This window comes from Cuculus canorus, chromosome 1 (genome assembly GCF_017976375.1).
Source record: "Cuculus canorus isolate bCucCan1 chromosome 1, bCucCan1.pri, whole genome shotgun sequence".
Lineage (NCBI taxonomy): Eukaryota > Metazoa > Chordata > Aves > Cuculiformes > Cuculidae > Cuculus > Cuculus canorus.
Window position 1 is genome coordinate 179,652,578 of NC_071401.1, and position 22,739 is coordinate 179,675,316.

Below are 22,739 nucleotides of genomic sequence, written 5' to 3' on the forward strand. Positions count from 1 at the left end.
AATTACTTACCTAAATTTTGCCACATGCTGAAGATTTCACATCCCATTGTTACCCGCATGTCACCATACCTGCAACGCAATAAAAAATAAAGCAAAACAACTGAAGATCATTTAAGAAAATCAAGTTCTTATGCGATTCTGTGGCACTGTCAAATGAAATGTCTCAGTTGAACTCCATAAAAAACTACTTAATAAGTGATGAATTCTTCTAAGCTGTTGCTTTTTCCACTGCACTCAGTTAAAACTGGATTTCTAAAGCCAGGTTTATCTGGAATATTGTCAAAAGTATCAGTTCTTTCTAAATGCTATACATCAATAGTATAAACACGAAGCAAAAGCTGTCTTTGCAGTAATATGTTGTAGTTCTCATTTTGCTCTAGCCTAAAGAAATACAATTCGTTCATACAAATAACTGTGCAGTGCCCGGCAGAAACACCTGAATGAGTCTGAATCAACTTATGTGTGAACTGGAAATCAGTCTTGCTACTTGCTACAACATGGCTATTCTGCTCCCAAAATCTGAACTAATTCAGGCACTTCTACAAAGATTATCAGCCCCCAAAACCTATACAAAGCACCAGAATCAACTCTCATTCTAGTCAGCGGAAGTACTGTTACCATTATCTTTTTGGTAAGCCTTTTTGAAACCTTCCATAACTTGTATTTTGAGAAGTGTCTGATCTATTACAGTTTTCTAGAAGATGACAGCAGTACTTACTTTTCTAAAACCTTTTTCTTCTTGGAAGGTGTGAACATCTCCAGTTGCAGACATAACTGGTTTATAAAAATGACAGCAAGAAAAAAGTAGGAATCCCATATCTACAACAAGCATATAGCACTTGGTTATTTCATTTTCTCAGTACCACCATTTTATGACCACTCAAGATGCAAATTTTCAAATCACATCACTTAAGTCTCAACTAATAAATTACTCAAACTGCTTTTGACTAGATTTCTTTGCATCCAAGTATACTTTTCACCAAACCAAAAATATTCTGCAGAAATACATCTATTTTACATATTCTACATCTCCTAAAAGTAAAGTTCTCAGAGTTGCAGATAATCTCTTGGAACCAGAAAATCCTATCTTCTAAATTTGGAAACATGTTTTGGTGCAGTTAAATATAAGACTACAAAAAGGTGTGTCTTTAAGTCCAAAACCTAAAAAATTCTGACATCTTAAAAGCTATCATATAATAGAATTTTCATTCTCTGGCTTGACCTACTTTATATTATTATTTGCAAGTCTCACTTACTGCAGGCTTTACAGGGCAGAACCGAAGCCAGGTTTTGTTAACATATTGCAAATATACAGATGTTTTGTGCACCTGCTTTATGAATCAGATGTTGAATCTTCTACTTAAACAATTTAAAGATAAATTTAAAGTTTAAAAAGATTAAAACATTAATTATAATAACACAGTTACAGATGCTTCCATGGCATGAGAAATAAAGATGTAGGGGGGAGCTCTATTCCAGACACTGCAGTTCTGCAGGGTAGTAATAACATTGCTAAGCAAGTTTAAGGAACACAGATGCCTTGCATGCAGGCAATTCTTTCAACAATTTTGGCCTTTGAACTTGTGGACCTTCATAAATTATAGCCTTCCTCATGTCAACTTATGTCCAGTAGATAAACCTGCATTCCCTCCATTTTTGCCAACAGGAGTCTGGATTTCCAGAGAAGCATTCACAACTCTGCTGGAAGTCAACAGGAGATCATGGTCTCCTCTAGGAAGAAAATTCTGCACTTTTTATGATGAAGCAATTGGACTAATATCTCTCAGTTGAGCAGAATATTTGTTCAAGTTTCCGTGGGAATGTGTCTTTTCAAACACACTCCTAGGTCTTCTCCTAGAAGCATCATTCACAGTTTATCATAGGTGCCATATCTCACTATATGAGGTACTCAGTAACATCTTTTAACTACATTCACTATGTAGTGTCATAATTTTCTAATTTTAATTATGCAACATATCAATTAGTCTTAAGAGAAATTACAGAAATGCAAATCCATATTTCTGATACATTTGCATTGATTAAAAAATGGAACAATTTTCCTTTTTTCTCCACAATAACAAACAAATAAAAAGATTAGTTTCTATAATCAAAAAGTAGCTATGCAAAAATCCTTAATAAGTAGGTTAACACAAAGAATGAAATAATAAAAAGAAAAATAAGAAGAAATTTTAAATACCCCAACAGTACTCCTGATTTTTAAAACAGTTCCATACTTAAGAAAAAATCTAATCTCTAGGCGCTTGAAACTGGTGATTTAGTCTATGTTCCAGCTGATGCTGGAGCTAAGTTTAGTAATAAACAATCAAGCCACGAGATGATGTAGCAGCTATTGCATCTATCTTATGTTAGATCCATTTACTCTACCTTGTAATCAAAGTTTTCATTTAAGAAGTTTTTACGAAGGGCATCCGAAAGGTACAACACTGTAGTAATGATCACACTGGGAAGAAAAGAACGAAAAAGACAGTGGTTTTCATTAAGTTGAAATTCATATTTAATTCTCAGAGCCATAAACTTTCCCAGTGAAGACACAGTCATAGCATGTGCAGTGGCATTAAATACTACATTTTAAATGTATACAAATATCTGACTAACAGCTCCTATTGACAGAAAATATGCATATCAAGAAAACAAATAATAAAATAGGTGCGCTGAAAATAGATGTTCTGTATAGAAGAAAATAATGGATCAAGTTTTGTTCTGCAAATAATGTTGATATCACATTTAATACAAAGTTTATCTTATTAGCACTAGTATATATAGTTGGGCAATTTGCTTTCAGCTTTCCTGGTACTGAAAGTCTGTGCATATATATTATAAATATAAAATATCTAGTTATTACCAACATACAACACTGACAGCTCGAAGGACAAAGAGTTTTTTCAATGACAACAGATCAATGCAAAACTGAGCTCTGCGGGAAGGATCTGCATCAAAGCTGTCTATTCAGCAAACAGTCATACATTGCCCTGCATTGACACCTGCCTGAACTGTATTTGTCTATTTTAGATAAATATACATGATAAAAAATATGAGCAAAATCTTTCCACAGTAGTTGTCACCAGGGCTCAATGGCAGCTTTGTTCATTGTAGCAATGAAGTTTGGTAACCTACAGAAATAGAATATACTTAAAGATTATTTAAATATAATTAATTTCAGTGATTCAATCCTTAAGCCAAGCTCTGCAGCACTTCTGTCTATCAATGCATCCGGTCAAATGAAAAATCCATATAACCATTAAAATCTTTTTGAAAGTAGTGAGTATTAGATGCTTATTGGGGAAGAAAAAAGATAAACACAGAATGATCTTTTTGCTGTTCTATTCATGTATTTTACAACAATTGACTCTTTGAAGACCTTCTGAGAAAAATGTTATACCTATACATTTCATTTAATTACCATCTATCTATTGTTAATACACCTACTACTATTTTGAATGTGGTTCTTGACCTGTATGCTGTTACAATGTCAAAATATCTTTCCTTTTCCCTACTTTGGACTTTATTTTTTACTACTTTTGCAATGCATTAAAGACAAAACATGTTTTATTAAATATAACAGTAATATATATATATTGCATGGGTATAATATTTTTCATCTTCCCAGCACTGAAGAACTATATGTTATGACCAACTCATCTAGGCAATAAAATACATTTTTCTTCCGACACTTTTGACAGATTTCAAGTTTATAAATACAAAATAGCTATGTATCATTTAGCTTATTACTAGTTCAAATGTTTGCTTCCATTTTCCTGCTTTTAAAATTACTGCCCCTGCCAAACTTTACCTTCTGGTTTGATGTATCTAACACCTGTAACAGCCAAGTCTGAGACTGTTTTTAGAACTCTGCTTGAGTCTCAAGTTTCATTCATTCCTAGCACCATTGCTCACATGTCATTTTCATACATATTATTTTCTATCCAAGTACTGTTCCATGTTTAGCATTCAACCATATAGTTTAGCCCACTTTTACACCAACGGAGAGCTACAGTGTGTGTACAGCACACTCTGTTGCAACATGGAAGACAAACTGAAATGTTAACAAACTGTAATATAAGCAAAGCTAAGAAACAAAGCACAGATAAGAAAAAGAGTCCTGTCATTCTTCTTATTGTGCACGATTTAATTTACAGTCCACATTTCACAAAATGCAAATAGTTTGCATATTTCAGGAAGATGTTCTAATAGAAAAGGTCAGTTCATCAGAGCTATCACTATGTAAAATTTCAACCTAAGTCCAAAGCAATAAAACCCTGAAAAATTGTATGCAAGAGAAAATTCCAGATCTCAGGAACAGCAACCACATCGCCAAGTTTACATTACATAGTTCTATTTATGTCTGAGACAATTCCTGTCATGTGCATTCCTTCTATGGCAGGTGAAACTGAAGAGAAAGATCTGTTTCAAGTCTTATGAGAAGAACATTAGACTAGAAACCTTACATGCAGTTTTTAGAAGGGTTTTTTTCAGAATTTTCCGAGGTAATATAAAAAAACTGCCAATGCAAGCATTCCTGGCTACACACAACTTACTTCAGTTTTAATTTATTTAGTAAGCTAAATACATGATAGGGATTAGTTGATAAAATGTGTGTCTGTAGAGTGAGAGTGTATATGTTGTAGATAAAAAACTTCAAAACTGAACTTAGAAAGATGAAGCCATTGTCTTTTACCCACAAACTGATATTCTGAATCCACAGGAGAAAACAAAATCAAATAAGAGAAAAAGCATTGGAGGTTCTCTTTATACCGTAGGTTCTACTGATAAAAAGCAAAAATGCACTAAGCAGAGACAGCAGCCAGAGGACAGATGGACAGCTGCCTGATCTGGTACAATAGTCATATTCCAAGTTGCTTCCCAGCCAACAATTTCAAAACAACAACATTTATTTAAAATCCATCTGAGTATCAAACTAGAAAACACTGAGTTTATGACAAGACTTGCTTTCTTCCTCTTACCACATGCCACAAATTTGTTCAGAACCACTGTCTGTTTTACAGGAGAAAAACCTCTGCTTTTCACTACTAAATTATCCTGGGCTGATACACAGAATGCTAACCCAAGGTTCAGTCAACGGATTTTTGACAGGGTGGCTTTCCCATTGAATCTTCACAGGAAAGCCTTCTGCAATAAACTGTTTGAACCATCCAAAGCAGCCCTCAGAAGTTCAACAACTGGTTTGCTGCCTGGATTGTGCTCTGGCAACCTGGCTTTTGCCTCGGCAGACAAAGGTAGAAAATGAAAGCTCTCTTTTTCCATTCTGACATGGGAGAAATATATGAGCTTCTTATGTCATCCTTTTCTATTTCAGAATGAAATCTTCTCAAGCACAGAGGGGTCTGAGCAGAACAAAAGCTTCTTGTGTATTTCATAAATAAATGAAATATAGCTACACTCTAAACAATAGAAGTATGTGTATCTATTGTTATATGCATGTAAACTTACTAACACATGCATACCTATGTGTATATATATGCTTTCTCTGACAAACTGAATGCCTGGTTCAGTCCTTAGCAGCATTTTGTGTTACATAAAAGCAAGAATGTTGTTAGCAACACTATGTATTACATAAAAGAAAGAATTTTTGTTCATTGTAGGAGTTTCAGACTCCCACACCATGGGAGCTAACAGAACTCTTCAAAGCAGCCATAATGATGGAACTAAAGCTAATTCGATGTCTTCCTTTACTGTGTATTCTGTTCGAATTACTTTAAAAAAAAGTCTTTCAGTCATTACTGAATTAGATAACTAAAAGGATTCTCTGTTTAAAGTCTCTATGCCCAACTGCCAGTAGATACATTTGGAATTTTAGTATAAGAAACATGCTATAGTAAATCTTACTCTATAGATCAATTATTTTACTATAAATAATAATATTCATACTTCCATTTTGTACGCTTATAAAATTCAAATGGAGAATTGTATGATCTAGCATCTCTACCATTCAACAAAATGCTGAAAGGATATGCACAGTTAATCATACAAGGACCTCTAAAATTAAAGCTTCTTGCATACTGAGCAGTGGAAAATTAGTTCATTGTTCAATAATACATGGACACAGCATGTTAGAAACATCAAACCATTACTCCACAAGTAACAGAAGCTCACTTTGCTCTCCAAGAGCCACCTCAATTGTTAATGAAATATGACATACTTCGAGTCCAGCTGAGTCTGTTAACTGCTCTCAAAAGATGATAGTCAATTAAAGCATTAGATAAGTGATTCTCTTCCTAACCTTAGGGTAACTTACGCAAGTGACCATTACACAGTGACTTCCAGTTGAGAGAGATACCATGAAGGCGTTACCCAGATCTTATGTTTTAGTCTGGCATATTTTATTATGGTATTTTGGATTCCTCTCTGGTGCTAGGCAACTGATTCAGATATCTTCCTGTATTATCTGGTGTCCATTTGCAGTTACAAATAGAAGTTTCACTGAGAAGGCCGGCAAGCTACCTTAGTACCTAGTTGATCTAGAAATTAAGTCTATCCCTATAATGAAAGAAATTAAAACTATAATTTCCATAGTATATATAGAAACGTATTTTGTCACTCAGCAGTAACATCTATATTAGAAATATTAGATAACCATAAGAAATTATTTGCTCCACTGAATGTATGCTAATTAGCTTGCTAAAGATATTACATGGCAATGCAGTTTTAAACAGCGAATTTCTGTCTCGCTGCTTGACTGCTAGAACCTAATAAACTTTAAGGATTTTTTTGTATGTTCTCCTTCCATCACAGAGCACAATTAAAAAAAAAGATCTATTTCTCTGCCTTACTGCTAAGTCTGCATTTTTAAATGTTACCTTATTTCTCAAATTTTGGAAGTCACTTGGCAGTTTTATAACGCTAGCCATTAACACTATTTCATGCTGAGCATCCGGACATTCAGAATTATAGATTATGCATGCGTCATCATGAAGTATCTTAATTTCTGGATAGTTACAGATTTGTCTTGAGCTCACATTATCTTCTGGGTTTTTTTTTATCCCAGACATTATCCAAATATCAGATACTACATAATTACTAAAAACACAGCAACAAGAAAGAAAAAAAATCTAGAAACCATATTTCTAGCTGGAAGGGGTAGCAATATTTTTATATCTAAATATTATATACTGAAAGAATTATGGCAATTTAAGGACTAAAAATCTTTCAGGTAATTGAAGTTCTACATATATAAATCAGAGAAAAAAATATTCCCCACGCACTTATGGAAAGCTTATTACTTGATTATATCCTAGCTAGGACTCATCTCTTTCCTAGGCTCAGACAGGCTAATCTCTCTTCCTGTAAATACCAGACAGTTTGAATTTTTATATCACTCTAGGGAGAGGAGAGGAGAGAGAAAAGACAGTGCTGCTGGTGATGTGACTGCAGTGATGGGTGAAGCTCCCTAGAGACATGCTGCCTTCATGTTAGCTACTGTTTCTTGGTCTGAAGTACAGTCAGCCAAAAAGGTGTCCACCTCACAGAGGAAACATGACAGTCATTTTATTCCTGGGAAGCAGGGGTTAGAAAAGATCCAGACTGTTAATGCACTGCTTGATTTGGCTCTTAAAAAAGATAGGCTAGACCTTCTAGATCTTTCTTTTAGACATGAACAGAGGTGCAAGGAGTTCAGGAAGTTTCACCTTCAATCCTGAAGAATCTCAGATCATTGGTGCTCTGGTTCATCAAGTGAAGCTGAAGGAGAATGGTTCCCAGCCACTTCTGTTTGTGGTGCAAGCAGTGCCCTAATTTCTTGTCCTGCCTCTAGGCTCTTCCCTTTGCCCTTAGAGATTTTGGGTTGAGACAATTCTAGCAAAGCTTCTACTCTGTGTCTTTGTAATTTTGAACACCCAGAGGAAGCTGAAGGAAGGCAGTAACTACACTGGCAAGCAAGGGACACAAGTGAAAGGAAGGATCTTCCACTCAGAAACACCTGCAGAATGAAAAACTAGCGTTCTGTGGCTGAGGAGAGAACAGAAGTGGATTCTCCTTTCTTCTGCCTCAAAAACGAACCGAAACTAAGCCACAGATCTGTAACACAGAAATGATCAGTCTTCAGTTCACACTATAGTTTTTAAGTACACCTGGCTAACCCTCTGTTTCATAGCAAACCAGCATTTCCTCCACAAAGCAATTAATGCCTAGCTATCATTGAGTGCTGAACTAGTAAAGATGTGTTTGCTACCCATTTGCTGGCAATAATGCTTATGCAGTTGTGTGGTTTTTGGTTTATCATGGTCAATTATCTCATTGGCTTATCATGGTCAATTCCCACCAGCAGTTTTTGTCAAATTCTATTTATCTTCTTTGCCTGACAAAACTGTACATGGAGTCAACTCCTAGACAGTCAGAACCAACATTACATGGATCAATAAAAGGATGAGTGTGATGATGCTAACTGAAATACTGGTGCAAGTATATATTCCTTTTGCAGAACTTAGTAACATCATCTTTAGCATATCTGAACACCACCAGCCTGCGAAACACGTGCCAAGGACGTTCCTAAATCTTAGTTTTGTACTTGTCAGCTGTTGCAAAACCATCTGCCAAGGCAGCTGTTTCTGGAATATATAACAATTTCTTAGATCATATATTTAGTCTAAAAGTTCCTACATTTTCTTCCCTCTTTCCTGTGTTTCTCAATTTATTTCTTAATTTATTTTTTATCAGATGTAGGCTGTATCAGCTGTATCTTCTTTAATATGACGTACGGAAACAAATGATCACATCCATTCTTTGATTACTGAAATAATTTTTTGGGGTGGAATTTAACCTTGGAAAGATTAGCGACACTAAGTGAGGAAATAAAAATGAGCAAGAAGTGCTATTTTCTTCAAGTCCTGACAAAGTTTCAACAAATACTATGATGCCTTCATAAACACACACACACACACACAACAAATATATATTATGAACACAAGTTTTGCCAAATTTAATTATAATGATAATATTGTTACTTGTAGTCTGTACAGCACCATGAATTTAAATTCTCTGTGAAGCTAGCAGGAAGAACACAGACCAAAACACAATTACCATCAGGCATTGCAATATGTACCATGAATGTTTAAGTCAATCCTAAAATCTAGATTCCTAAGTCTGCCCCACACAACACCATTTCTCTGCCAACACTAGCGTCCCTGTAATAGTTTTGACTGTTCAGCTGGCTTACATGATCTAAAGCTAAGCTTACAAAAAAGGATATCTGATGATAGAGGTCAATATATAAAATTCAATAGTTCCAGAGCCATTGTAATGACTTCTCAGAAATGCTGGGAACCTATTTCTCTAAAACTAAGATCTGAGCAAAGAAAGAATAGCTCGCAAGCAGGTTACACGTTAAGGTATCACTATGAAATGCTTTACAGCCATACATTACTGTTGCCTGTGCTGTACCTCATTTCCTGGTTTGCCATTTTTAATTTATGATTTTTTTGACAAGCACCAAATTAGCAAACATACAAAAACATTGTTAATGATATTACAGCAGATAATTTCTTCTTGAGAGCAAACAGATCTTTACCAACTCAGCATTTCAACAAACAGATTTGAAATTAAGTTCTGTTGAGTCTTGTCATTTGCTGCTTGGAAAACAAAGCTGTTGATGCTGAGCATCTTCATTCTGTATAAGCGTTTCTTAGTTTCCAGTTATATGTGCTTACTGAATCCCTCCAGAGATTTTAAATCTTAAAGTAAAAAATGAAAAACTGCAGCCAGCATTATAAAAGATGTTTTGAATTTTTATTACATGCATCATGTAAAATTGTTTATTTATACCATGACCTCCATATTCTACCCACATGTTTTTATTATCATTAAAAATGCCTTACTTGTTTGCAACCAAACGCATCACTGTCCAGTCTTTTGGAAACATCTCTGGTCGTATTAGTATCCGAAATACAGTGAAAATCTGCAGCAGGAAATCCTTTGGAAGGAAAAAAAAAGCAGCCATATGACTTTTTTGCTTTAAAAAGAGCAGTGAGCTTTAAAAATATTTTAATCAAAGACAAAAAAAAATCATTACAGAAATAGCAGAATTGCTTTTGTTTTCAGCATAAATACACCTCTGAGTATTTTTTCTTTTTTTTTTTTTAATTCCCCAGGAAAGCTTCAAGTAGTAATTTAATTCATTTTTTCTTAAAAGGAAGAAAATAATTTAATGTGCCATTTGATTGACAGTAATGTATAAGAGAAATGTCAAAGATGCAGTTGGTTTCCATCCATACAGCTCCACAAATGCAATCCAAAGAATGATTTGCAAATCAAAAAAGTACTTTACAAACACTACAAGGTTCTGAATATCTCCTTAATCACACCATGTCTTCATCACTTTCAGATTTTATTCTAAAAGTGGCATTATTTGATGGGAAAGGAGAGTGTAAGGACAATTGCACCATTGGTTTCGCAAAGACCAGTGAATTCAATAGCGATGTCCAGGCCCCTGAACTGTTTCTGCAGCTGTCTGTCTGTATGCAGGTCACTTAACCATTCTGCCTCATTTGCTGAATCTATATAAACAGTGAACACATGTGAGCTACTGAGAATGTAGAAAGCACTGCTTAAGGGCTTTTAGCACTGTCATCTCCTATGTCGTTTAACTCACTAATAAATATCTAAACTATTCCTCTCAGCATATGGTTTTTCAGATTTTCTTTGCATAAATAAAACTACCAAAAAGGGTAATATTTCTAATGGCCCACCCTGACTGTATATATTACTGCTGGTACCGCCAGTACGTTTTTAGTAAGCAGAACGGAGCTTTTGATATCATGAAGAGCATGATGCAAGTGATATAACACATCTAACAGAATGAGCATGATACCTGAACTTGAAATGTCTTTTTTTATTGATTCTGCCCACAGCACTTGCAGAGAGTTAGCCCAAAACACAGACGAGATCAACACACATCCAAATAATTTCGGACACTAAAATAAGTGTATTTACCAAGTGTAGATGACAGCCACTGCACAACAGATATCTTTCACTAAAGAATCACTGTAAAGGGGGATGGAATGCAGGCACTGGGAAAAGCAGCTGAGATCCCTGCACCCACCCACCACAGAAGATTATATAAAAGCAACAAACTGTTTTCTGAGCAAGATGCCAGAAAATTCTCTGTATTAAAGACTATAAATGATGCTCATTGCAGCTAACACAGTGTTTGAATGCACGTGATCAGTTTTACAGATAAACAAGTAGCTCTACGAGCAACACATTTATTTCAGAATGCCTTCAATATGATTCAATATTTATTTCAAGATGCTTACTTATACCTTTATACTTTGTAGTTAAATTTCAACACTTCTGTCTGCTCCTTTTTCTCTTTAGGGGTTAACTGACTGGCTGCTGAACTGAAGAAACCAAACAGCTGCTGTTGGGAAAGGAAGCAATGTTTTAAGGCCTTAAAACCTAAGGGCTGCCTGAAGTGTAAACTTAGTGCCTTTGAAATCCACAGGTCACTGCCAAAGCCTGCTGAAGTTCATCAGCTTGTTCAAAAGTCATTAAGAAAAGAATGACAGACAGATAGGAAGATGACATATACTTCAGTTATTTAGGTAACGAGGCTAGAAACAGAATAAGTATTTTATTCCTGGCAAATTTTTAAAAAAGCACAGCTAGACACTGGCATTAAATTTTGAATCATTAACACCAGGCTAATTATTTCTATTATTATCAGGAAAAAATAGCAAATTGCATAATCAATTTAGTGATAAGTGATATTAGATAAAAAATGTGGATTTTGAAAATCCTGAGTAAGATTGAAGATCTCTTTGTTACAGCACATGTTAAAAACATATAAACAAAATGCAGTATAATTCAAAGCTGAAATACAACTGGAAAAAGTAGATAACTCATAAAAAATTTCGAAAAACTAGTCAGTTTTAAGATTTTTCGAGAAATGACTATTAAGCCTGTATTAGCAGAATTAATCTGTAGCTAACTTTTACTTTTCATGATTCAGTTTTTGTGTATTTAGTAATCAATTTCCCTAGGAATCCATTATAAGCATGAAAATAACCAAAGGGTAAACTGCCAGTAGACCAGTCTGACACTGTGCCACTAATGTGCTCCTATCCTTCATGTGTCAGCACTGTTTATTGATATTCAGTGCTGGTTTTCACTCCCAAGGGACTCACCTCCACGTAGCAATTCCATAAAATGTTTTGAGCAATACAACAAGACCTGGCATTCTGCATGATGCAATTGCCCATTTTTATCTCATGGTACAAATGTCACATTACTACAGAGTACCATTCATGGAAGATCAATTTTGAAACTATATTTTGAACTGCTTCCTTTGCACTAAACTATTGTCCCTCATAGTTGTATCTGCTCTGCCGAACACATCTTAATGATTTAGTAACAGATTTTAACATTTAAAAAACATTTTTGCCGACAGTATAAGTGAAATAACATTTGGTTGGTTGAGTACAGATATAATTAATATCTCATATGCCTTCTATCTTAAGAGAAAGCAAGGGACTAATTTTGTCCTTTTACATATTGTAAATACCAACTCTTAATAGTCCTAACTTGTGCACCTAAACTTTATTACTATCTTACACCACTTAAATAATATCAAAATATCACAGTTCAGTTTTCTATAGCAGCAATATTTTCTTAATGAAATTATCACACTGTGATTAAGTGAGAAGCACGACCTTCCGAAAGACTGGAACCCATGTATTCATTTAATCAAATACTGTCTTGGAATTTCTTTCACAGTTCCCTGTATGCATGTAAAATTCTCTGTTAAGGAGGTTAAACTCCTCACTTGATCCCTCAGGGTCCATCTACATTAACATTTTAGTTTGGGCCAACAGTCTACTTTGAAGCCAATTGCTTGATTATCCATTGCTTTGGTTCACACTGCAGAGTTGTTACACTACTTGTTGTCCCAGAACTTACTTGTTTCCCAGAACTTTCCCTCAATGCTTCCTCTATCTACATCAGAAGCCACTCAAATATTTGTTTCAGAGCTATCCCTTTGCCTCAGCACTCATCCTTTCAGAAGTCCCATGTGTGAGTGGATGTCCTTGCATAGCTGGAGGAAGACGGTGGCTAGAACTGAGCTTCTCCCCCAGAGACACTCCCCATCCCTGCAGATCTCATACAGCCTGGGTACAAGGGGTCATTAAAGAAGAAAACATTGGAATAAATTGCACTTGGTGGTAGGGTTTGGCACTCGCCTTACCCTGCTGGAAGAGAGGGATGAGAGAACTAGCAAGGTTTACACCCATCCACATGACACATTATCTTTTGCTCCAACAGATCTCTCCTGCATACCTATTTTGCCACATGATGTAGGGTACACTGCCAATGGATAAAAACTAAGCCTTCTGGCAGGTGCTTATCTGTTTGTTTTGTCTTCTTTAAATCTATTAATTAAAAACCCCAGACATATCAATCAAACCCACCGTGCTGTGGTCAAAGCCGCATTGTGCTAACACACACTGTTTTTCTCATTAACTTTCCCACTTCTCCTATTTATAACTCCCACTGTTACCTTTTGTCATAAATTATGTCTGAGCTTTTTTGCAGCAGCAAATATCCACCCACAAGGGTGCCTCTGTTCTATAAATTGCTATAAAATACATTTACTAGAAGAAGATGTATTTTGTGGTAAGCAAAAAGAGCATATCTTTAAAAAAATACTGAAAGATAAAATGAAGCATTTAAAACTACTGTCTCATTAAATTCACTGTTTCAAAAAGTGAGCGAGGTATAGTCTTTCGTGCTAACACTCAGCCGCAAATCCTCTGTCATTTCTTTCTTACTTCATTTGCATGTTTTCAAATCCAAAATGCTTTCTCTATCTTCTGCTTTGTGTGGTAAAAACCTGGGTCATTTAAAGAACTTACTAAAAAAAAAATAGTCACCATGTCCATTACTTAAACTAAATATATTTACGAAAAAAAAGAGGAAATACTTCCATAAACAACCACTTGTTTAATGCATCACTCAGGTGCATGTCACATAAAAAATAGTAGATGTCATTCCTTTAAAGTCTTCATTTTGCTATACTGTAATTAACAAGCTGGAACAGCCTTTAACATTTTTAGTATAAATTGTTAAAGAAAAAAAAGAATAAGAATTGCAAGTATATTTTGATATTTGATAGAATTAATGGTAACCTTAATTCCCTTTTTACAAGGACTTGCACAAATGAATATTTGTTTGGAGAAGCAAAGCATTAGGTGGGTTGTTTTTTTAATAGTACCACAAATGCTGTGCAAACATGTACTCATGCAGGCACATGACATACTCAACTTAAGAATCAGTCCAGAAGAAAAAAGAAGTACCTTGTGGTATCAGTGCTGAATTGTTCAGTACAGATGATAAGACATAAATAGAGGTAGGCAAAGCAAAAAAGCTGAGCAGATAGGAATTCAAATGCCTCCACTACACCCAGGTAAGTCCCTTGGAAACACCATATCAGATTTGTAATTTGTAATGTGGCTTAGGGAAGACCCAATCCACTCTGACCTCAGTGAGCAGGGGGCAAAAAGAGGATTAAAAATATAGCAAGCTCATAGTAGTTACCACTGAATCTTAAATCCTAATCATGGAATCACAGAATCACTAGGTTGGAAGGAACCCACTGGGTCATCGAGTCAAACCATTCCTAACACTCCCTAAACCATGCCCCTCAGCACCTCTTCCACCCGTACATATGATAGCCACAAGATTAACCATGGTTACTAGTTCGATCTCTTGAAACACTTCGCACAAAAAAAGTCTTCACACAGATATTTACGCCTTCATTTACTCAAACTGATGTCATTTCCATATCTTGCATATCTTAAAGCAGTATAAAGTACCAAGGAAGTTCTGCACTTGGCAAACAAAGAAGGAAAATACAGAGGTAGGTGGCAAAATGGTATAGATAGTCTAAGTCATACAGAGTCACCTCGTGATTAGCAGCAGCGTCAGCCTCACACACTAGCTCTCATCTTCCCCTCTTGCTCCCTGTTATACACATTTCAGTGGTATTTGATATTTCCAACTAAGGGGGAAAACCCAATATCTAATATTATTTAAGATTCAGAAGAGAAGAAATGCTGCATTAATTATGATCAACCTACTGCCACTGAATCACTGGTGGAGCTGATGCCAATTTGATGAGATCTGAATGGAAATAAACTCTGGACTTGAGTTCTTAAGACCTCTATTTTGATAGCTGATGGCACTTGTTACAGCTGCTTTCCATATGTCTCTGTGTAATAGTAGGGTATATGCGTGGGGGGAACAGAAACGTGTCAAATCAAACACCATTCAACCATTTATTCTAGAGATTTTTCATGTTATAGAAGCAAGACAGTTTGAATAAACTCAATACTGTATTTCATAGATACATCAAACAGAAACCAATCTAGAAACCTCTAGGAAATATGAAAATCTAAACCTAGAAATACAGAACTACTCAGAATGCAAACAAAACAGGAAGTATTTTCAGTAAAAAATGCCTAGGTTCTACAACACATACTAAAAATTGCCTAAGAATAGCAACTATGCCAGGTGAAAATAGATGCTGTAATACTAGTACAAAAATTGCAACTTCTAGGTAGTACTCTTGATTTATGACAGAGGTAACTTCTCAGCAGTATCTTCTATCTTTACAGCTCAATATGACCATCTTATTTTCACCAAGAAAAAGCTCTCACGAGTGGTGTGCTCTCTTCAGGACCACTCCAAACAGGTATCCAGAATTCAATGAAATCTGAAATTGCACCATGACTAGATTCCTCTTTTCAGGGCTATACTTAAGTTTATCAAATGGTCATTAAACAGTAACATCTAAAAACATACTATCATTCTAGGACACAATTACTCTCCTATCTAGGATCACTGGGTGAATAATGGCACAAGTGATTTCTCAAGATTTCTTGTGTGGATCAAAATTACTACTATGTAAATTTTTCAGGGTTTAGCAGAGTAAAAGTCTTAGTATAAATCTTCATTAAGGAAACTTTATTTTTTTTTTAAATCCATTCTCCTCCAAAAAAGGAATGAAAAGTGATGTATCTCCATGAACCCAGTAGCTCTGTCAAATGAAATTGGTAGAAACTGCCCTGAAAGAGCTCTGTAGCTGCTCTCTTCCATGATCAAACTAGGCAGACAGACATCACAACTCTGACAGGCCAACAGACTTGTTGCACAGTTAAGAAAAACAGTGGGTTAGTTGAATATGGATTTCTCAATCTGTGCATCTGCCATTGTCATACATAATGTAATGAACGAACAAACAAACAAACAAATATAATAAATCAAACATCCAACTGCCTGAAAGGAAGACTTGAGCAGAACTACGCACCCTTAGATGGACATTACCTTTAAAACAGTCTTCAAGGCTAAGTTTATGGATTTAAAGCAATTATATAGCCTCCCTATCCCTGTTTTATCTGCTGTCATTGTAGAATAAGAGAATCCTAGCACCACCATAACAGCAGACCTGAGTACACATAAAGCCTGTGCAAAAGTTAGCTAACCTGAAAAACAGATTGCATTTAAATACAGAAGCGTTTCATCAAAGCACAGTTATCTCTTAAAGAGAGATAAATCAAAGAGACTTGAACAAGTACAAAGACACTTCTGTTACTTACCCTCAGATCATCCTTTGTACTGAAGCTATCAAGAAGCTGTTGATAATGTCTATCAGTCATTTGTCGCAAGAGTGACAACAAACAGGAGACAAATTCCCCCTGTTTGGATAAGCCAAGAATAGAAATATTATAGATTATATTATCTTCTGTACTTGAGCTTAAACTATCATATTACAAGCATTTATAAATAATTAACAAAGGTAAGGAAAATAAAGTCTACAATTAGGCTTAGACTCCATATTTTGTGAAAATATATTAATTTAGCTATGAACTTCCTTTCCATTTAAAGAATTATTTTTTTTTTCAAATGCAGTTTACTTGCTTATCAAATCTATTTGAAATAGTTACAGAAAGGCCACATCAGTAAAATTTTGATTTCTGATTTGTTTCCCTTGTATCTATGTTCAAATAGATTATTTAGATTACTAAAATTACTTCACCCAGTTTTGAAACAAATATTAAAAAAAAAATTGCAAAAAATTTGGGAAGAACGCTATTGTTTTCCTTTAGGGAAGAAATTAATGGAGTTAGCTGAGAATTTTTCAAAATATTTTTACACAATAAAAACAATAATTGTCAAAAATTGCTCCTTTATAGGACTGAACAGACTTCGGAAATATTTTGAACAGAAGTAGAGCAAGACACTCTCTTCCACAGTGCTGATTCCTGGATTCACACTCCACCATGGCCCAGACTCCAGAAAAGGGATGCTCCAAGAAGCAGCTGAGGGACTTACTACACTGCTACACAGATTCCCCACTGCCACTACTGATGCACATTCGCCAAGCTGTCCTTCAATCAGCATGGATTCAGGAACAAAAGAGCAGAGAACAGCACTGGGTATCTTCAGCGAGCGGTCAAATGAACAAGACTTTATGGGAAGGAATAGATTCTCCCTCTCTCCCTTCCCTGTCTGCTTGTTCCCTTTTGAACTGGGAAGAAACACTGAATGGTATCAATCTGTGTGACTGCAGAATAAGTGAGGACAGCAAAGAGTAAAAGGTCAGGGTTGCATCCCACTCCTTAAAGAGAACAATTCTGACATCTTACAAGCTTCTTAAAAATGCGGAAAACACTTTCTGGCTTGTATCTACCAGGAAAGGGGAATGAGACTGGGAGAACAGACAGGTATGATAACTGTACTTTAAAACGGTATCTTTGTCAAGATAACTGTACTTTAAAACGGTATCTTTTGTCAAGTCAAATTTTGAGAACATTTTTCCTGTCTTTCATAGAATAAAAGACTAAAATAAAAGAATAAGTCTAAACCAGGAGTATGTTTTCACAGGAATGGCCATTCCAGATTTTACATTGAAAGGGTTTATACCTTGTGTACTTGGTGGTGTGTGAGGTGATGGCTTTCACTGGCAATAAGGTGATAAAATAATAATTGTCTTGCCCATAATAAGATTTTACATTGATGTAATGATCCCAAATTACCTCCCTGTAAACCCAATTTTTTTTTTACAGTAAACCTAACATTCTCGAAACAATATCTTAAGGCTACAAAGTCTCTTAATCTTCATGCTCTAGGATTAACCATCCAGGTTATAGCTGCTTTCTTGTAAATATCTGAATATTTATTTCTGAATCTATCAGGTTGTGTTCAAGAAACAAAAAGACTCTGGTCTTTTATCATTATTTTTTAATATTTTCAATTTCATTATACCTCAACATGATTTTATCATGCCATTTAGTATAATGTAGGTTCATCTAAACAGGGATAATTTCTGAAGACTTTTATTCCAGTTATAAAATCTGAGACCACTCATAGTTGGTCAATTAGCCAAAATAAGCAGAGTAAATAAATAAGGGTGTATCTTATCTGATTGCCAGCTTGAGTGAACAAAATCTGAGTACAAACCTTTTGAACACTCACTTTCTGGCTTAGGCATTTTAAGAACACCGTTCTGGTCACCTTCCTTCTAAGTTCCCACATTTACTTTGACTTAATAGTAGTATATTAAAAGTCATAGTCTATTATAGAAAGCTGTACTATTATAGTTGACAGACAAATTAGCTATAAAAGGGTACCAGCTTTAGCTAATTGTGAACTGACTTCTAAATTTGAACTTTTAATTCAAATGTAGGTAGCGATATAGGCAGCTAGTTTCTAAAATAACAAGGAACATTCAGCTGTATTTGTTGAACTTAACACAAAAACACATGTTCTAAGATTTCTGCCAGTGTTAGCCACAGACTAACTAGTCAGGGTACATGCGAATCATGCATGAAAGCAAATACTACAGACATAACCTTGCTGGAAACAATTTAGGATCCAATCCTAGTATCACAAGTCAAGCCAAGCAGTATATCCAATTCACTTAGATAGAATCCTGGAGAAATGTTTTGTGCCTGAGTTAAGGAGCACAAATATTAAAATACACACACAGAGCTCACAAATAAATTGCAATTCATTCAGGTTCTGAGTGACCAAACTTCCAATATCTGAAATCAATACAGGTTTGCTTTGGATGGATTTCTGCTAACTCTTTATATGCAAACACATTTTTCTTGAGGAAATCCAAAGATCTTCATCACTGACATCCTAAAGCAGAAGTTTCGCTTCCACCACTGCATTAAATTCAATGTCTGTTAGTGCAACGTCAGTAACACTGACTCTCTAAGACAACGTCTCCTATATGCTAAGTTTAAAGCATCACATTCACCTTGCAGGTTGCCACCCAACAAGATTCCTCACTGCAAACAGAAATGGTACCAAGGTACCAGAACCCTGAGATTAATGAAACTGCACAGTCATGGCAGCACACAGCGTGACACTGCCTGATTTTATGCTGCCACTTTATGCTGCTTCTTTGTGCAGAAGAACAGTAACATGTGGGCTTAGATCATCGCACTGAGGTGAGTTTGGGACTACTTCCACCAGTAAGACTATATCCGATGTAAATATATAACAGTTTTATCCAGTGTGCTGCCATGATACATCACAAAGAATATTTTATGATACGTGCAGCTTGAAATAATGGTAACATACCGGAACAGACTCTACTGCTGTACTCACATTAAGTACTTTATCATACTTGCTCTACAAATAGTTCCAAGAATCTGGCTCTATGTGTTGCCATAAGCCCATGCTGCATGATGTTTCTACATAAACGTATGTAACTGCCTTATGCTGTGCTGTGAGTCACTTCCACATTAAGTATTCTTTGAAATTCCTCTGGTGACAGTGATGGCTTTTCTGATGCATAGAAAGAAAATTTTGCAACTTGAAAGCACTTTTAGAGTCTAATTTTTTGATGGTGTGAAAGAATTAGGCTGTCATGGTGTTTTATGAAAACTTAATCTGCAAGAAAGCGGCTATCTTAGAGAGAACCAATAAGCTCAAAGCTTTGCTACACTAACAGTCTAATACTACAAACATTACTTTAGCTGAGATTTTCTTATGATGGCCCAATAAGCCACACAGAGTACATTTGTAATTCTTTAATTTAAAGAAAAAAAACCCTCAAACTCTTAGATGTATAGTCCTGCTGAATCACAAGGCATGGCATTATCTTATTACAGAGCTTCGTCAGCTCTATAAAACACTTCATATAACGTTTGTTCTCTGTGGGATAAAGTAAAACAAAAATCAACAACAATGCATTTCTTCCACAGCTATTAAATATCTTGTGAAATGTTTGATCTCAGAGGAAATACCGGTCTGAAAAGCAACTATCTATTCATTAAACTGTTATAGTGAAAAAATTCACCTGAAAAAAATCTAATTTTTTTTTTATCTTTCAGGATTTTTTTAGTCACACTTTATAAATAAATCTAATGAAAAACATATTAGCTATCTCTACTGAAAATTAATAAAATGCAAGAAAACTTTTCTTTGTTCTTCTCATTCTCTATTTTATACATAAAATCTTAATATTCTGAATCACAGTATAAAGACAATATTGTCACAAATCTAGTAGTCCAATCAGTGACTATTTGTGAGCTATTTCATTATAAGGAACTTACAGTCACATCTTGAAACTGGAGACGCAGAGCAGAGCCTGATGGTTGTGGTCGGCTGGTGATTTCTAGTATGGTCCTTAACAGAATATCTAGCAGGCTGTTTACAATCACATCGATTTCTTCCAGGACAGATTTTTCCTTAAACAGCAAAGAAATAATTTAAGATTTTAAAACAGAAAGATGACCACAGGTATATTTTCTTTGATGTCATTTTAGAAACCAATGATAGTTTTACTATGAATGTTACATTTAAGAAAAAAGAACTATTTTCTAATTAAGATATTGTTTAATTCTATTGATTTTTTTCTAACACACTTCATTTAACTACATTGTACTCAGATATAAAGGACATTTACAGGGATGACTGTGAATATGTTAGCATTCATCAAATTAGCATAGCTCTATTTTCAATTAACGTCTAGAAGAAAGCTGTAAATAACATATGAGAACTTTTGGGCAAGATTTTTATAGGTAACAGCCATATATTTTCTAGGGAATTTGCCAAGAGGTTTAAATTACAAAAAGCAGAATCCTGTTTTCACACTTTGAAACTATCACCAGAAACAAGCAGATGGTGCTCAACCTTCAAGACCTTCATCAGTAAGGACCAGCTATAATGCTTCCCATCAACTGAATAGCACAAACAAATTAGTCATTTATGCAAGTCTACAACTGCTTGCACGCAACATCAATACAAAGGAACCAAAGTGTTCACTGCCACAAGAGACCATGAATATCTTAATTACATGCATGAAAGCACTTGATGAAGTCAAGTTGTAGTTAGCTTTCCCTTTTAATTCAGACGGAAAAAGGTTTTCCCTGTTTCAACAATGTTTTCTGTCTCCACTGCAGCAGACAATACAATCTTAATCTGAGTGATTTTATCTACAATTTAAGATGACATTTTTTCACAGAAAGAAACACTTCATAATCAAATGCACACAACCAAACTAAAAGTCAGCTGACAAACAGATCATTCAACTTTGCTGACATCGAGGTGTAGGAGTGATTTTTTTTTTTGTTCTTCTTCCTACACACCCAAAGCATATGATTTGTAACAAAACTCAATATTCCTTATTGGACTCAAGATGAGTCTAGTGTCACAGCCCTGTTCTCTGTCTCTTCATCTAGTATCAAACAATTTTTAACTTTGCCAATTATGAACACAGACAGTACACAATGTATTTAGGAACTCTACCAACCGTAAGGACTTATATACAAACTAGTGCTACAATGGTTAACAATCTTAATTTCTAAAGCTGCCTGACTGCAAATTCACTTGTTCCTTCAGCCTCTATATTAGCTTGATTACCATGGAAGGAAGCCAGTTCTGAACTGATTTACAAAAGTCATATCATATTCACCAATGACTCAAAGACTACTAAAAATAGTAGCTGCATATCCTGAACGCTGGAGTTTTATGTAGACATCCACTTGTTATCGTGTACATCTCTGGTTTGGTGACTCCAAACGAGAGAACTCCTGACATTTAAGTCTTTCTCCCAGCCCAAAACCACATGAGATATTATGCTAATTCAGGAGCAGCTGCAATGAAACTGTTGTTACAGTGTCAAAGTTGCAAGCCAGGTACATAACCAAATCACTGATGGAGCAACTTTAATTCCTGCAGTGGTATGAAATGAAGAAAAACATAAAACAGTTCTCACTAATACACTACACTGTAATGCATACTGGCCTTGATATATATGTACTGCAGCAACTACAGGCAATATGTGTTTTTAATTGTCTTATATCCCATTGCCTGTCAGAACTTAACATCACCTTCATACCTGCAATACACTTATCTAAGCCAGTTCTCATATACAGCTTTTACTGACGAATTTGCAAACACAAGCATCAGAAATTTGCCACAAAGTATATCAACTAAAACCAGCAAGTGCAACCTCCCTTGCAATGCTCCTATCAATCGGCTTATCTATATCATTCCCTGTGTCTCGTACAACTAAACAGACCACAACAGAAAATGCCTCTAAAAAAAAAGTGGACGTTTCTTTATCTCCAGTAAAACACACAAAAAGAGTCAAAGCTTGGCAGAACACTATGTGCTACAATTAAGATATTCTTGCATAGGAAGAAAAGGCTCATGAGAAATCAACACGACGTGTTTATGCAGAATCATTACACTGA

At 35.3% G+C, this 22,739-nt stretch overlaps 1 protein-coding gene across 4 annotated transcripts in view; it reads right to left on the reverse strand.

Moving 5' to 3' along the window:
- DOCK4 (dedicator of cytokinesis 4) overlaps nucleotides 1-22,739 on the reverse strand; it is a 248,507-nt gene that overhangs the window by 49,117 nt on the left and 176,651 nt on the right. For all 4 annotated transcript variants that reach the window (XM_054056438.1, XM_054056437.1, XM_054056436.1 and 1 more), the window contains exons 25-30: nucleotides 20,595-20,729; nucleotides 16,623-16,721; nucleotides 9,849-9,943; nucleotides 2,386-2,461; nucleotides 719-819; nucleotides 11-69 (exon numbers count right to left, since the gene is read on the reverse strand). In XM_054056438.1, the coding sequence (XP_053912413.1) occupies nucleotides 11-69; nucleotides 719-819; nucleotides 2,386-2,461; nucleotides 9,849-9,943; nucleotides 16,623-16,721; nucleotides 20,595-20,729 (565 nt within the window). The remainder of the gene's footprint in view (nucleotides 1-10; nucleotides 70-718; nucleotides 820-2,385; nucleotides 2,462-9,848; nucleotides 9,944-16,622; nucleotides 16,722-20,594; nucleotides 20,730-22,739) is intronic.